At 54.7% G+C, this 14,689-nt stretch overlaps 1 protein-coding gene across 3 annotated transcripts; it reads right to left on the reverse strand.

Moving 5' to 3' along the window:
* Window positions 1-9,169: 9,169 nt before the first annotated feature.
* LOC116464186 (hyaluronidase-2) lies at window positions 9,170-14,416 on the reverse strand. Of its 3 annotated transcripts, none has more exons than XM_032147473.2 (4): window positions 14,324-14,416; window positions 10,929-11,892; window positions 10,316-10,405; window positions 9,170-9,899 (listed from the first exon to the last, which is right to left on the reverse strand). In XM_032147473.2, exons 2-4 carry the CDS (start codon window positions 11,847-11,849, stop codon window positions 9,489-9,491), a joined length of 1,422 nt encoding a protein of 473 aa, XP_032003364.1. In that variant the 5' UTR covers window positions 11,850-11,892; window positions 14,324-14,416; the 3' UTR covers window positions 9,170-9,488. The 3 variants fall into 3 exon arrangements, with proteins under 3 accessions (XP_032003364.1, XP_032003366.1, XP_032003367.1); XM_032147475.2 differs by lacking the exon at window positions 14,324-14,416 and adding an exon at window positions 13,036-13,148; XM_032147476.2 differs by lacking the exon at window positions 14,324-14,416 and adding an exon at window positions 12,552-12,590.
* Between the last annotated feature and the right edge of the window lie 273 nt (window positions 14,417-14,689).

A 14,689-nucleotide genomic window follows, 5' to 3' on the forward strand; every position in this document is an offset into this window, starting at 1 on the left:
AAAAATTAGCTGGGCGTGGTGGTGTGTACCTGTAGTCCCAGCTACTTGGGACACTGAGGCAGGAGGATTGCTTAAGCCCAGGAGGTCATGTCTGGGTTACACTACTATATATTAATTATTAATATATTTACATTCTTCTTCTGATTAAAAAAACATTTTTGTGGGCCCCTGAAAGTACTGTGGCCCTAGGCCTTGGGTCTATTGTGCTTAGTGGATAAGTCATCCCTGTTGTAGGGACCTGTTTCTGAAAGGCACTGTGTTCATGAAGTCAGGGCTGTGTCATCACCCTTTATATATGTGCTGGGCCAGTGACTGCGTCTTTGTGAAGCCCCATTTAGTGACCATCTGAGCCTCTGCACAAATTCCAGTGGCAAGTAGGTGTGAGTGTGGAACCCAGTGCCTGGGACTGGGTGTGTGTGAGCCCTGCTGTCTTGTGAGCATGAGACCCTGTGTTTGTGTGACCATACGTATGAGCTGTCAGCGAGCACATGCTTGTTCATTCATTTGTGGTTTCACTTGTTTGATATGTGAAAGGAGAGTATCTTGGGCTCCTTCAAGCTAGGAACTGCTCAGGACAAATCTGCCTCCCATTCTATTCAAGTCATCCTTTTGCTTACAGACATAGATGCATATTATGATTGCCTCCATTGCCTCTTTTGGAAAGACTTACCAGAAACTCAAAAGAATGCAACCACCTGTCTGTCACCTGCCTGTGACCTGGAAGCCCCCAGTGAGGGGCCGTGCTTTGAGCTGTCTCCACCTCTCTGAACAGAGCTTATGTACTTCTTTTTTTTTTTTAATTTTTATTTTTTGAGATGGAGTCTCGCTCTGTCGCCCAGGCTGGAGTGCAGTGGCGCAATGTCAGCTCACTGCAAGCTCCGCCCCCAAGGTTCATGCCATTGTCCTGCCTCAGCCTCCTGAGTAGCTGGGACTACAGGTGCCCGCCACCATGCCCGGCTAAGTTTTTGTATTTTTAGTAGAGACGGGGTTTCACCGTGTTAGCCAGGATGGTCTCGATCTCCTGACCTCGTGATCTGCCTGCCTCGGCCTCCCAAAGTGCTGGGATTATAGGTGTGAGCCACTGTGCCTGGCCTAATTTTTTTTAGACAAAGTCTCACTCTGTCGCCCAGGCTGGAGTGCAATGGCATGATCTCGGTTCACTGCAACCTCTGGCTCCTGGGTTCAAGTGATTCTCCTGCCTCAGCCTCCAGAGTAGCTGGGACTACAGGCGCATGCCACCACACCCAGCTAATTTTTATATTTTTAGTAGAGACAGGGTTTCACCATATTCGCCAGGCTGGTCTTGAACTCCCGATCTTGTGATCTACCCACCTCGGCCTCCCAAAGTGCTGGGATTACAGGCGTGAGCCACCGCGCCTGGCTAATGTACTTCTTACGTATTGATAGATGTCTCATATCTCCCTAAAATGTATAAAACCAAGCTGTGCCCAGAACACCTTGGGCACATGTCATCAGGACTTCCTGAGGCTGTGTCTCAGACGCATCCTCAACCTCAGCAAAATAAACTTTCTAAATTAACTGAGAGCTGTCTCAGATTTTCTGGGTTTACATTTTATAACTATGGATGGATTCTAAGTGGAGATGTCCTTGACCTTTGACTAACTGCCTATCTGTGCTTGGTACCAGCAGGAGCTAACTTTATGGCTTAAACCAATAGGACAATTTGCTGAGCTAACTTTATGGCTTAAACCAATAGGACAATTTCCCCTCCAGAGAATCCTTACTCTCTCAATATTTGGTTGAGATCTAAAGTTTACTTTGCTGTACAATTCTTTTTTTTTTGGAGTTTTACTTGCTCCCAAAAGGAAGGCAAGTTTTCCTGCTTCCATGACGATGGAAGGCAAGTAACTCCTTTATGGAGTTTGAGCTCGCTTCCAACAGGGAAAATTCGTTTTTTTTTCCTGCTTCTAGGATGGTAGAGAGCAGTCTACAGCCTGAGACCCATCACTAGGTAAGAAACTGGCTTGGGATTCTGCCTTGCAATTTCCTTTAAATGACTAAAGTTAGCATTTAACAACCAGCTGGTGTTAACTTCTGCTTACACTTACAGCGCTCAGAAATCGTATACTTTGTGTGATCATTGTTAGTTTAGCAGCATTTTGTTCTAGCTGAAATATGGTAATAAGATTTAAACATTTTTTTTTTGGCTGGGAGTGGTGGCTCACGCTTGTAATCCCAACACTTTGGGAGGCTAAGGTGGGCAGGTCACCTGAGGTTGGGAGTCTGAGACCAGCTTGGCCAACATGGTGAAACCTATCTCTACTAAAAATACAAAAATTAGCCCGGCGTCGTGGTGGGTACCTGTAATCCCAGCTACTCAGGAGGCTGAGGCAGAAGAATTGCTTCAACCCGAGAAGTGGGGGTTGCAGTGAGCCAAGATCACACTACTGCACTCCAGCCTTGGTGACAGAGCAAGACTTCGTCTCAAAAACAACAACAACAACAACAACAAAAACACAAAAATTATCCAGGCATGGTGGCCCACACCTGTAATCCCAGCTATTCAGGAGGCTGAGGCAGGAAAATCACTTAAACTTGGAAGGCAGAGGTTGCAGTAAGCTGAGATTGCGCCACTGCCCTCTAGCCTGGGTGACAGAGCAAGACTCTGCTGAAAAAAAAAAAAAAAATAAGCTGGGTGCAGTGGCTCACACCTGCAATCCTAGCACTTTGGGAGACTGAGGCGGGAGGATCATTTGAGGTCAGGAGTTCGAAATCAACCTGGCCAACATGGCGAAACTCTGTTTCTACTAAAAATACAAAAATTAGCCAGGCATGGTGGTGTGTGCCTGTAATCCCAGCTACTTGGGAGGCTGAGGCAGGAGAATTGCTTGACCCAGGAAGCAGAGGTTGCAGTGAGCTGAGATCATGCCACTGCACTCCAGCCTGGGTGACAACGAGATTCAGTCTCAAAAAAAAAAAAATAAATAAAAAATAAACCAAAATAGGGCCGGACGCAGTGGCTCACGCCTGTGATCCCAGCACTTTGGGAGGCCAAGGCGGGCGGATCATGAGGTCAGGAGATCGAGACCATCCTGGCTAACATGGTGAAACCCCGTCTCTACTAAAAATACAAAAAATTAAGCTGGGCGTGGTGGCGGGCACCTGTAGTCCCAGCTACTCGGGAGGCTGAGGCAGGAGAATGGCGTGAACCTGGGAGGCGGAGCTTGCAGTGAGCAGAGATCATGCCACTGCACTCCAGCCTGGGCGACAGAGCAAGACTCCGTCTAAGAAAAAAAACAAACTCAAAATAAATAAAAAGGAGGCATGTTCAAAACAAATCGGAAAGTCCAACCATGTCATGAACAGTCAGTGTAAGTCACAAAAAACCCAAAAACTTTTTTTTTTTTTTGAGACGGAGTCTCGCTCTATCACCCAGGCTGGAGTGCAGTAGCATGATCTCGGCTCACTGCAAGCTCTGCCTCCCGAGTTCATGCCATTCTCCCGCTTCAGCCTCCTGAGTAGCTGGGACTACAGGCACCTGCCATCACGCCCGGCTAATTTTTTTGTATTTTTAGTAGAGACAAGGTTTCACCATGTTAGCCAGGATGGTCTCGATCTCCTGACCTCATGATCCACCTGCCTCAGCCTCCAGAAGTGCTGAGATTACAGGCATGAGCCACCGCGCCCAGCCAAGAACCCAAAAACTTTTATATAATCAAGTTGTCATATACTTTTTTCTTCAGGGTAGAGTCTTGCTTTGTTGCCCAGGCTGAAGTGCAGTGGTGCAATCTTGGCTCACTGCAACCTCTGCCTCCTGGGTTCAAGTGATTCTCCTGCCTCAGCCTCCCCAGTAGGTGAGTTTACAGGTATGTGCCACCACACCTGGCTAATTTTTGTATTTTTAATAGACATAGGGTTTCAGCATATTGGCTTGGCTGGTCTCAAACTTCTCACCGCAGGTGATCTGCCCACCTTGGCCCCCCAAAATGCTAGGATTACAGGCGTGAGCCACCATGTCAGGTCAAGTTGTCATATTATTATTATTATTATTATTTTTTGAGATGGAGTCTTGCTCTGTCACCCAGGCTAGAGTGCAGTGGCGCGATCTCAGCTCACTGCAAGCTCCACCTCCCGGGTTCACGCCATTCTCCTGCCTCAGCCTCCCAAGTAGCTGGGACTACAGGCGCCTGCCACCGCACCCGGCTAATTTTTTGTATTTTTAGTAGAGATGGGGTTTCGCCGTGGTCTCGATCTCCTGACCTTGTGATCCGCCCGCCTCGGCCTCCCAAAGTGCTGTGATTACAGGTGTGAGCCACCACGATCGGCCACTGTGGTTTCTTTTCTTTTCTTTTTTTTTTTGAGATGGGAGTCTCGCTCTGTCGCCCAGGCTGGAGTACAGTGGCGTGATCTCAGCTCACTGCAACCTACGCCTCCTAGGTTCAAGCAAATCTCCTGCCTCGGCCTCCCGAGTAGCTGGGATTATAGGCGCCTGCTACCACGCCTGGCTAATTTTTGTATTTTTAGTAGAGATGGGGTTTCACCATATTGACCAGGCTGGTCTCGAACTCCTGACCTTGTGATCCGGCCACCTCAGCCTCTCAAAGTGCTGGGATTACAGGCATGAGCCACTGCACCCGGCCCTAGCTGTGTTTTCTTAAAAGCGTGTCAACTAAAGCCAGACAACTTACACTTCCGAAGAAAGTAACAGGTATGAAAGAAAGTAACTTTCATACCTGCCTACCAATGTATGGACTTCAGAGTAATGTGGCCTATATTTTTCCAGGATTTTTTTTTTTTTTTTTTTTTTGAGACAGAGTTTCAGTCTTGTTGCCCAGGCTGGAGTACAATGGCGCAATCTCAGGTTGCTGCAACCTCTGCCTCCTGGGTTCAAGTGATCCTCCTGTCTCAGCCTCCTGAGTAGCTGGGATTACAGGCATGAGCCACCACGCCCGGCTAGTTTTTTGTATTTTTAGTAGAGACGGAGTTTCTCCATGTTGGTCAGGCTGTTCTCGAACTCCCGACCGCAGGAGATCTGCCCGCCTCAGCCTCCCAAATTGTTGGGATTACAGGCATGAGCCACCCCGCCAGGGCTGGGATTCTTTTGCTGTTTTTTTTTTCTCCCTTCCTTCCCCCTATTTTCTCTTCACACTGCATGAGACTTTACAACCTGCTAAAAATGAGCTTTCCGGACCTACTTATCTAGCAATGAGAGATCAGATGAAACCTGAGACCAGATACTCATTTTCTTGCAAAATGCTCTCTCTAAAAGATTTTGAAAAAGAAAATGGGGTAAATGTGAAGGGAAAGTATCTTGGGCCTCTTCAAGCTGGGAACTGCTCAGGACAAATCTGCCTCCCATTCTATTCAAGTCATCCTTTTGCTCACAGAGATAGATGCATATTCTGATTGCCTCCTTTGGAAAGACTTACAGAAACTCAAAACAATGCAACTATCTGTCTCTCACCTATCTGTGACCTGGAAGCCCCCAGTGCTTTGAGCCTGGGAGCCTTGATTTGAGCAGTCTCCACCTTTCTTTCTGGAACTAATGTGCTTCTTACACATTGATTAATGTCTCGTGTCTCCCTAAAATGTATAAAACCAAGCTGTGCCCCAACCGCCCTGGGCACATGTCCTCAGGACTTCCTGAGGCTGTGTCACCAGCAAGTCCTCAACCTCAGCAAAATAAACTTTCTAAGTTAACTGAGACCTTTGTCAGATTTTCTGGGTTCACAGCTGATTCAGAAGCTGGTTATTGACACCTGTTAGGTGCTTGGGCCCAGACTTGCCTGCCACAGCGGGGTGAAGGAAACACCATGTCCCTGCCCAGGTGAAAGTGCTGCCTGGATCTGAGTCAAGTCTGAGACTGAGCCACTGTAGCAGGCCACCCCTGGCACGGTGGCCACTGAAGCAATGAAACTCACAGTTAACTACCATCTGGGCTTGGTCCTCCAGGCTGCCTGAGATAGAAAAGCTGGCAGGGCTGAGGGAAAGAAGGGCCCAGGATGCTGGGGACAGCATGAGACTTGTACACAGGATCAAGCCCCAGAAGTGGTGGCTGCTGATCCAGTTCAGGAAGCAGGGTCCCAGAGTGATGACCATGTAGGCCCAGAGAGCCTGGCACAACTCTTGAGGGCTGAGGGAACAGAACATCAAGGCAGCCCCCGACCCCCCTCCTCAAGGATTCATGCCATCTCCTGGTGCCCCCAGAAACCTAGCGCTGCAGTTGGCCCAATCCAGGCAACCACCAGGCCAGCATTCTCCAGCTGGCCTCAGTCCAAGGGAGAAGCTCTAATGGTGGAACCATAGGAAGAAGCTGAGGGTGCCTGAAACCCTCCTCCACCCTAGGGCCCTGCCCACAGGCCTGCTTCTACTGGGCTGGTCCAGTAGGATTGATTCAAGTGGTGTGTGTGTGCGCATATGTCTGGGGCCCATCAGCTTGATGGTCCAGTCCTGCCTGCTGTCTCCGGCTGTGCAACGCTTCAGACCTCTGAGCCGCATCACTCCCCATTACCTTATTCCTACCCACTCCCCGCTTTCCCCACAGGACAGTGCTGGCTCTCTCTGAGTTGCACTTTCCCTAGGACTGTCTTTTAGGTCCTCTGGGGAACGAAATGTGAGGTTCATAAAGGTTTATATGGAGGGGGTCACAGCTCGATGGGTACTGGTCACAGCTATGCAGGAGGGGTCACAGTTGCGGAGGAGTCAGTTATTTGGAGAAGGTAAGAGCTGTGTGGGGTCTGTCACACATGGGAGGGGTTACAGGTATGTAGGGGTCATAGCTAGGTGGGAAAGGTCACAATGGTGTGGTCTGGATCACCTCTGTGTGTCGGGTGTGGGTGGGGTAGCTCAGAGGTGTGCATGGGTCACATCTGTGTGGGGGAGGTCACAGGTGCAGGAAGTCACAGGTATGGGGGAGAGGCCACAGCTCCTTTCTCCTTTCCTGCTCTCCTTTTGCTGAGTGCCGTCATCTTATTGTGGCAACTTTTTTTTTGAGACAGAGTCTTGCTCTGTCACCCAGGCTGGAGTTCAGTAGCCCATTCTCCGCTCACTGCAACCTCCTGGGGTCAAGTGATTCTTGTGTTTCAGCAGCCCAAGCAGCTGGGACTACAGGTGCGCACCACCAAACCCAGCTAATTTTTTTTTTTTTTTTTTTTTTTTTTGAGACAGAGTCTCACTCTGTCGCCCAGGCTGGAGTGCAGTGGCGTGATCTCGGCTCACTGCAAGCTCCGCCTCCCAGGTTCACGCCATTCTCCTGCCTCAGCCTCCCGAGCAGCTGGGACTACAGGCGCCCGCCACCGCGCCCAGCTAATTTTTTGTATTTTTAGTAGAGACAGGGTTTCACTGTGGTCTCGATCTCCTGACCTCGTGATCCACCCGCCTCAGCCTCCCAAAGTGCTGGGATCACAGGCGTGAGCCACCGCGCCTGGCCCCTAGCTAATTTTTTATTTTCAGTAGAGATGGGGTTCACCACGTTGGTCAGGCGGGTCTCTAATTCCTGACCTTGTGATCTGTCCGCCTTGGCCTCCCAAAGTGCTGGGATTAGAGGCGTGAGCCACCACGCCCGGATGCCCAGTTAATTTTTGTATTTTTAGTAGAGACGAGGTTTCAGCCTGTTGGCCAGGCTGGTCTGAAACTCCTGACCTCAAGTGATCCACCTGCCTCGGCCTCCGAAAGTGCTGGGATTTCAGGGGTGAGCCACCATACCCGGCCCATCATTTTATTGACCAACACCTGAATCTTCTCTCCAGCCTGGTCACCCAACACCATGGCCATGAGCACCTGGGACCCCTCCACTTCTGTGTCCACCTCCTCCTTCACTGCGTGAATTTACCATGTCACCTTTCCTGTGCTACCACCTCACTCTCTCCTCTCCATTCTCTACCCATCACCAGCAAAAGAGATGAGGGAAGGATATCTTTACAGCCTGGGTTGGCACTGGCTTGGCCGGGCTTGTTTCTCCCATCTGGCATCTCGGTCTTTGCATCTAGTGTGCATCTACCTCTATTTTGTCACTCCGACAAGGATGGGGGTCTTTGTTGGTGTGGTTCTCAGATGCATCACGGATGCATCCCCAGCACCTAGCCTAGCACAGGCACACTGCGTGCTCAGCGTTTACTGAATGAGTAAGTCAGTATTAGGTGAGGTCAGGCCTGGTGCTGCTCTAGGGCTGCCCCTCCTGCTTCTGCCCACAGCAGCCCCTAAGCCACACCCCAACCCTGAACTGTTCACCTTCATCCACTCCAACTTCCTCCAGCCCCTGCCCAGGATTTGTTCCCGAGCATCAAGCTGCCACCCTCACCTTTCAGAACCCAATGTGGGAAGCATCTCCAAGGGCACCACCCCTGCTCCCCTGCTGCTGGCTGCCCTCACCACTCACTTCTTGAGTTTGTCTCCCTCCTGAAGCAAGGCTGCGTGGTGAGTCATCACGGACATGGGCGGGACCCCAGGTGTGGGGTTGCTGGCTGAGGGGAGGGGCAGAATGCACTCCCGTCAGAGGCAGGGCTAGTGAAGCAGCTCAGAGCTGGTCTGACAACTCCAGCTGCTCCCTCTTTCCTCAGGGACAGCCAGAGACTAGCCATACTCTCCCACAGCCAGGACGGAGCAGATCTTAGAAGATGTTCCTGCTCCCAGGCCCAAGATGCCACCTCCCAGCCCCATCAGGCATCTCCAGAATGAGACAGGGACTGAACCTCAGGATTCAGATCCCAATCCCCTGCCCACCTCCCACCACCAGATCTGAGGGAGGGCTGTGACCCTGATGAGAGGTGTATGTGGCTGGTGTCCACTGCCCTTGGGAGCAGGGACTGGAGGAGACACCCTTGCCTGTGGGAACAGCAGGGAAGATCAAACGTTTCTCCCTGGGTTGGCAAGGAGGCTGGCACTGATCCAGCTGGGAGGACAGGGGCAAGTGGCAGAAACACAATGAGCCCCATCCCTCACACAAGGTGGGGCCTGACTCGCTTGCAACCAATACGGAGAAAGCAACGTCCTTGGTGTTGGGATGGAATGTAGGTCCCTCCACTCTCAGTGGCTCCTGCCCCAGCAGAACAGCTCCAGGGTGGGCAGCTCTGGGCCCCCAGGTCTTGGTGGACACATCTTACACGAGAAGTCCCCAGCAGAGGGTTTCATAGAGACAGAGCTGAGCTCAAACCCCATGGGAAACTCTGGAATCTCTCACACACTCTAGCCCAGGTACAAAATCCAAGCAGAGAAGCAACTGTTTTATGTTTAATTTACAAAAGAGACCCCAAAATAATAATAATAAACTATCCAGGGCAAGGGAGTAGGGTCAGGTCCTCCCCAGCCCAGCTGTACCCTCCTTCCCCTCTGGCAGGGAGAGAAGGGGGCTCCCAGGGGACTTCCCCTCCCCCTTAGAACAGGGGGGTGCGAGCTGGTATGCCCTCCTGGGCTTCCTGGGGGCTCTGCCCACTCCAGACTCCAGTTTGTCCACCCCCTGCAGGGTACTACATGCCTAAGAGAGCCCTTGTGGTAGAGGCCAGCTTGCTGGGCAGGTAGGCAGGAGACCCCTACAAGGCCCAGGTAAAGGCCAGGGCTGCCAGAACCAGCAGACTGGTGAGGTGGGACTCAGCCCAGGCCTCGCTGGCACCCCCAGCTGCCTGCCTATGGTCCCACTGGCATTGCTCACCACTCCAGCCCAAGTAGCACTGGCAGCGGAAGTGTGTCTGCAGGTGGTCAAGGTCGGCCCAGCTGAGCTCCCCCACAGGTCGTAGCTGGGGTTCACCAGGTGCATGGCCAGGCACTAGGCGGAAGCTGTTGGTGCTGAGATGCAGGAAGGTACTGGCACTGGGGTTGCGGCGCACACAGCGCCCATGGCCATGACACTGGGCCCGGCTGCAATATTGGGTAGCCCAGGACACATTGACCACATAGGGGACCAGCAGCCGTGTCAGGTAATCTTTGAGGTACTGGCAGGTCTCCTGGAGGCAGAAAACAAGGACCACAGGTCAGGGTCAGCTGCCTCAGCCCATAGGCCCAGATAGAAACTGTCCACACTGTGATGACTATACCTTATTTTAACTGCACACATTTATATATTCAATCTGCACCTGAGCCACACAGTCCCTGCTCCTGCCGAGAAGTGGGTGGGGGCAGAGACCGGAACCCAGTTGGGCAGATGGGGAAGGGCAGAACTCAACAGCTGTTCAGGACAGCATTTCCTCTTTCCTGAGAGCAGGGTGGGGGTGACCTCTTCCTCTGTTGCCACCAGGGATGCCTCGGGTGGGAGACAGACAGGGGGACCAGACTAGGATTGCCCACCTGAAGTTGGTAGCCAAAGGCCCTAACTCTCTGCCTGTCCCATAGACTGAGCTCTGGCAGGCTGGGTCTTGCTTACCGTGCTTGTGGTGTACCCTGCGTCGCCCCAGAGGATGACACCAGCTGCGCCCAGGGCCGCACTCTCGCCAATGGTAGAGATGAGGTCCATCTATGCAGGAAAAGGGATGGTCACTGGGGAAGACTGAGACCACAGGGTGACAGGAACAGACAGGGAGGACAGGCCCCAGCCTGTTTCAACCTGCTGAACTCCCAGCTCAACCCCCCTTTCACCTCCAGGCAGAGGCTCATCTGTTTTGCTTCCTTTTTAAACGTTTAAGTCAATTTCCACCCCACTTTTGGGCCTCAGTTTCCCAAGCCAAGGGCACACTTGAGCCTAGGTGCAGCTATCAGGATGGATTCCAAAGTTAGAAGGCCTGGGCCCCAGTCCCAGCTCTGCTCTGGATTTGCTGGGAAGCTCTGGGCAAACTTCTCAGCATCTCTGTGCCTCAGCTGTTCTCATGTGAAAAACGGGGATAATGATGTCACCCTTTCAGGTTACAGAGAGAATGATTTGAGGGGATGTGGAGCAGCCAATAAACTACAGGTATAGTCCTATAGTGGCCCCTGATAAACCAAATGTGCAGTGGATCCTCAAGGAAGGAGGAAAAAGGCAGGGCCCTGGAGACACATACCTCACTAAGCCCCGTGAGCCTGCGGCTATAGGTGGGCCGTGTGAAGACGTAGACTGGGAGTGCATGGTTGGCATGGTGGGTGCGAGCCACACGAAGGGCCTCCTGAACACGGAAGCTCACAAAGTTGCGGCCATGGCGGGAGGAAGCGAGTGTCTCGTCCAGGTAGACAGACGGGAAGAGGGCCGTGCTCTCAGCCCACAGCCAGGCCAGCTGGTCATTGCGGGCCACCTCAACATCAGGGCAGCGGCCTGTGTAGCTCTCCCAGTTCTGCACATAATCATGATTGTAGCAGTCAGGAAAGAGGTAGAAGCCCCAGAGGTGCCGGGGCCGCACTGCCTTGACATAACGCAGTGTCTCCAGCATGAACTGCTGTGCTGCGAACTCAAACTCATATTGTGCCTGTTTGACTATGCGGTCTGGAGGCCAGTCAGGGTGACGACTGGCCACCAGCTGGCGTGACGACCGGCGGTACACATCTTTCTCCTGCCAGTTGCGCACCCACACAGGTCGCCAGTCCTCCCAGTCGATGACCGCCAGCCCCGCAGACTCCTGTGTCCGAATGTAGTGCTCCACACGTTTCTGCAGCATCTTCCGGTGTGCCCAGAGGCTGACATTCTGTGGCACACCACCATGCACAGACCTTCCCGCGGAATCAAAGCGTGGATACAGGCCTAGACGGTCGCGGTAGAAGATGGTGATATTCTGGTTCACAAAACCCTCATTAGGTGAGGCCTGCACATCAAAGGCATTCAGGTCCAGTGGCACCTTGAGGCGTGGGCCGCAGTCCTGTGTGGGCACGTCCCACGCTACCACAAAGGGCCGGCCTGTGAAGATGGGTGGTGCTGTGGGCTTGAGCTCCATGGCCCATGCCACCGCCAGCACCAGGGCCAGCGTAACGGCGGGGCCTGGGCCTGCCCGCATGCTGGGGGCTGCAGGTGTCACCTGCCTGGCACCAGCTCAGGAACTGGAAGAAGGGTGGGGGAGAACAAATCAGTCTAGGGAATACTGGAAGTACCCACCTCAAGCCCATCTATGCTCCCAAAGCCCATGCTGTATGGGGGCACTGTGCTCATGGTTGTAATAGGTTTGAGAGACCACAGGCCACTGCAGGGCAGACAAGGCACCCTGGGAACTCACTGCCAGAAGCACAGGGCTCCTTTCTGGAGCAGGTAGCCTATGGCTCGGCAGAAATCTCTATTAGGTCTGTGACTCTTCTTTTTTTTTTTTTTTTTTTTTTGAGACGGAGTCTCGCTCTGTCGCCCAGGCTGGAGTGCAGTGGCGCAATCTCGGCTCACTGCAAGCTCCGCCTCCCAGGTTCACGCCATTCTCCTGCCTCAGCCTCTCCGAGTAGCTGGGACTACAGGTGCCCGCCACCATGCCCGGCTAATTTTTTGTATTTTTTTTTAGTAGAGACGGGGTTTCACCTTGGTCTCGATCTCCTGACCTCGTGATCCGCCCGCCTCGGCCTCCCAAAGTGCTGGGATTACAAGCGTGAGCCACCGCGCCCGGCCTAGGTCTGTGACTCTTCTAAGAACTAGATAATTTGGGCTCATCAGAGTCACATATATGCCTGCATACCATCCAGTACATGGTTTCAGAAAACCCTGAACCCCTGATGCCCACCCTGTACACCGTGAAGAACCCTTGATCCAGAGAAACGACAGCATTTGGGTAAAGCAAGGAACAGCTCGTGAAGAGGCTAGGAAGCTGGAAGGAATGCTGCCGCGAGGCTTCTATCCGTGTAACACCCGCCTGGCAGAAGAGTGAGGCTGTCCAGACTTTCTCTGGAATGCTGACACTCTCCCGGCTTGGAGGAGGCCCCGCGGGGACAAAGGGGCAGTGGACCTCCCACGGCGGCGCCGGCCGACCGGCCCTTCCCTCCACCGCCACCGGGAATGCGCGCGCCCGCCTCCCCCGCCCGGCCGCTCAGGGCTAGAGCGCGCTCCGCCGGGTCTTTGTGCGGGACCCCGCCCCCGCCCCGCACGTGGGGCCTGCGCCCGGTCGGGTGGGGGTCGGGTTTCTGGGACGCCTCTCCGCGAGCACCCCCGGGGAGTCAGACCCCAGCCCAAGGCGAGAGAGCCGCCAGGTTTGCACCGCCCGCCCTCACCTCGCGCAGGGCGCCACCGGGACCCGCGCCAGGGCCACTGCCATCCCGGGCCCAGCCCAGCCCGCTCCGGCCGTTCGCCCAGGCACAGCCCGGCTCAGCACCTCTGCTGGCTCCGCCCCCCCAGGCACGCTGGCCCTTTAAGACTCCAGTGCGGAGGTGGGCCCGGGACTGGACTTGCAGACGGGGTGGGAAGGTGTGTTCCACCTTTCTCGGCGCCGGTGCCGCGTTTCGGGCTCGAAGAGCCCCAGGTCCTCTGCAGAGGGGCGTGGCCGCCCATCTGGGACCCTAATGCCCCTCTGAGTAGGGCTTTCTTTGGGAGTCTCAGCCACGAGCGCCAGTCAGCCTGAAATGTTCCCCCTGCAGCCCGAGGCCGGTGGTTCAGTCCTCCCAGCTCCGCGGCGCCGCCAGCCCCTTAAAGAGACAGTGTGAGGGACAGGGCAGGGGGACGGGGAGAGGGGGGGAAATAGGAGGAGGCGTTGCCCCGCTCGGCCATCAGGAGGTGCTGTGGCACTCCGAGGTTGGCTGGGGGGCAGCAGCAGATCTGGCTCTGCAGCCCCGGACGTAGACGCCAGCCGTCGGACCCCTTTGTGTGGAAAAAGGGACTTTGACCTGAGGCGACCTCTGGTCTCCTGGACAGTAATGCCCCGCCTCCCACGAATCAGGGGCCCCCTTCTCTGTTGCGCGGTCTAAAGGGAGGCCCCGCCCCCTGCCAGACTGAGGGAAGGGGCCAAGCACCGCTTCTTAGCCCACCCAGGAAGAGCCGAGGCAGTCGTTATCCTGGCAGCCCGGCTCTGGGTAGCGGCGTGGCCGGCAGGGTTGGGGGCAGGGAAGCTCAGAGGGGTCTAGGAGGTTGGCCGCCCCTCTCCCTGACTCGCATCAGGGCGGGCCAGTCATCCCTGGGATCCCGTCCTTTTCTGCCCAGTCTCTGAGGTCCTTTGGGAGCCCGGCTCCCTCTCAACCCCGAGGAGGCCCCCATTCCTTGCAGCAGTTTCTGGCTGGACCTCCGAGAAAGCCAGCAAGAGGGGTCTCCCAGGGCCTCCATCCCGTATCCAGCGCCCCCTACGCTCCACAGGCTTCTCCCGGTGGGGGGCAGGCTTAGACCCTGGCGAGCCCCGTGCGAAACCACCTCGGCTCTTCCTAGGTCCGCTCCCCTGTGCGAGACTCAACTCCCCAAAGGGCCCGCGTCTGCGCCACCAGCCCCTAACCCTCCCGGGCGCCAGGAGAGGGAGGGAGTGCTACTGCCAGCGCATCTGTGGGGGTGCAGACCAGCCGTCTGCGCTGGGCTCACCTGTGTGGGAGCCCGTCGGCCCAGTAGGTCGGCGGCCTCCCTCCTTCCTGGGGTGAGCCTCTCCAGCTAGGCTACTTGCGCCAGCTGCTGCCCGTTGGGCAGCTCGCCGAGGACTTGATAAACCCCATTCCCTCCCATCCGCTCCCGCCTCCCATCCCAGCCCTTTCTCCTCACTTCCTGCTGCCCCCTGAGAGGAAAGGGCCAGGAACAGGCGCGGGGGAGGAGATCGCCTTGACCCTGTTTCCCTCCAGAATGCCCTGCTGGCTGGCTGCCCTCCCCACCCTTCCCGAGTAGGATCTGGCCCCACCAGCTGCGCCAGGTGACAAGAAGGCTATGGGCTCACGATCAGGTGCCAATCTCCCCCAC

The sequence above is a fragment of the Hylobates moloch genome, unplaced genomic scaffold (assembly GCF_009828535.3).
Source record: "Hylobates moloch isolate HMO894 unplaced genomic scaffold, HMol_V3 SCAFFOLD_254, whole genome shotgun sequence".
Taxonomy (NCBI): Eukaryota; Metazoa; Chordata; class Mammalia; order Primates; family Hylobatidae; genus Hylobates; species Hylobates moloch.

Coding starts and splice junctions, on each gene's coding strand:
- LOC116464186 (XM_032147473.2), bottom strand. CDS start 11,849: ATGCGGGCAGGCCCAGGCCCCGCCGTTACGCTGGCCCTGGTGCTGGCG. Junction 10,406..10,928: donor GGCTCACGGGGCTTAGTGAG/GTATGTGTCTCC, acceptor TTTCCTGCATAG/ATGGACCTCATCTCTACCAT. Junction 9,900..10,315: donor CAGGGTACACCACAAGCACG/GTAAGCAAGACC, acceptor TTCTGCCTCCAG/GAGACCTGCCAGTACCTCAA.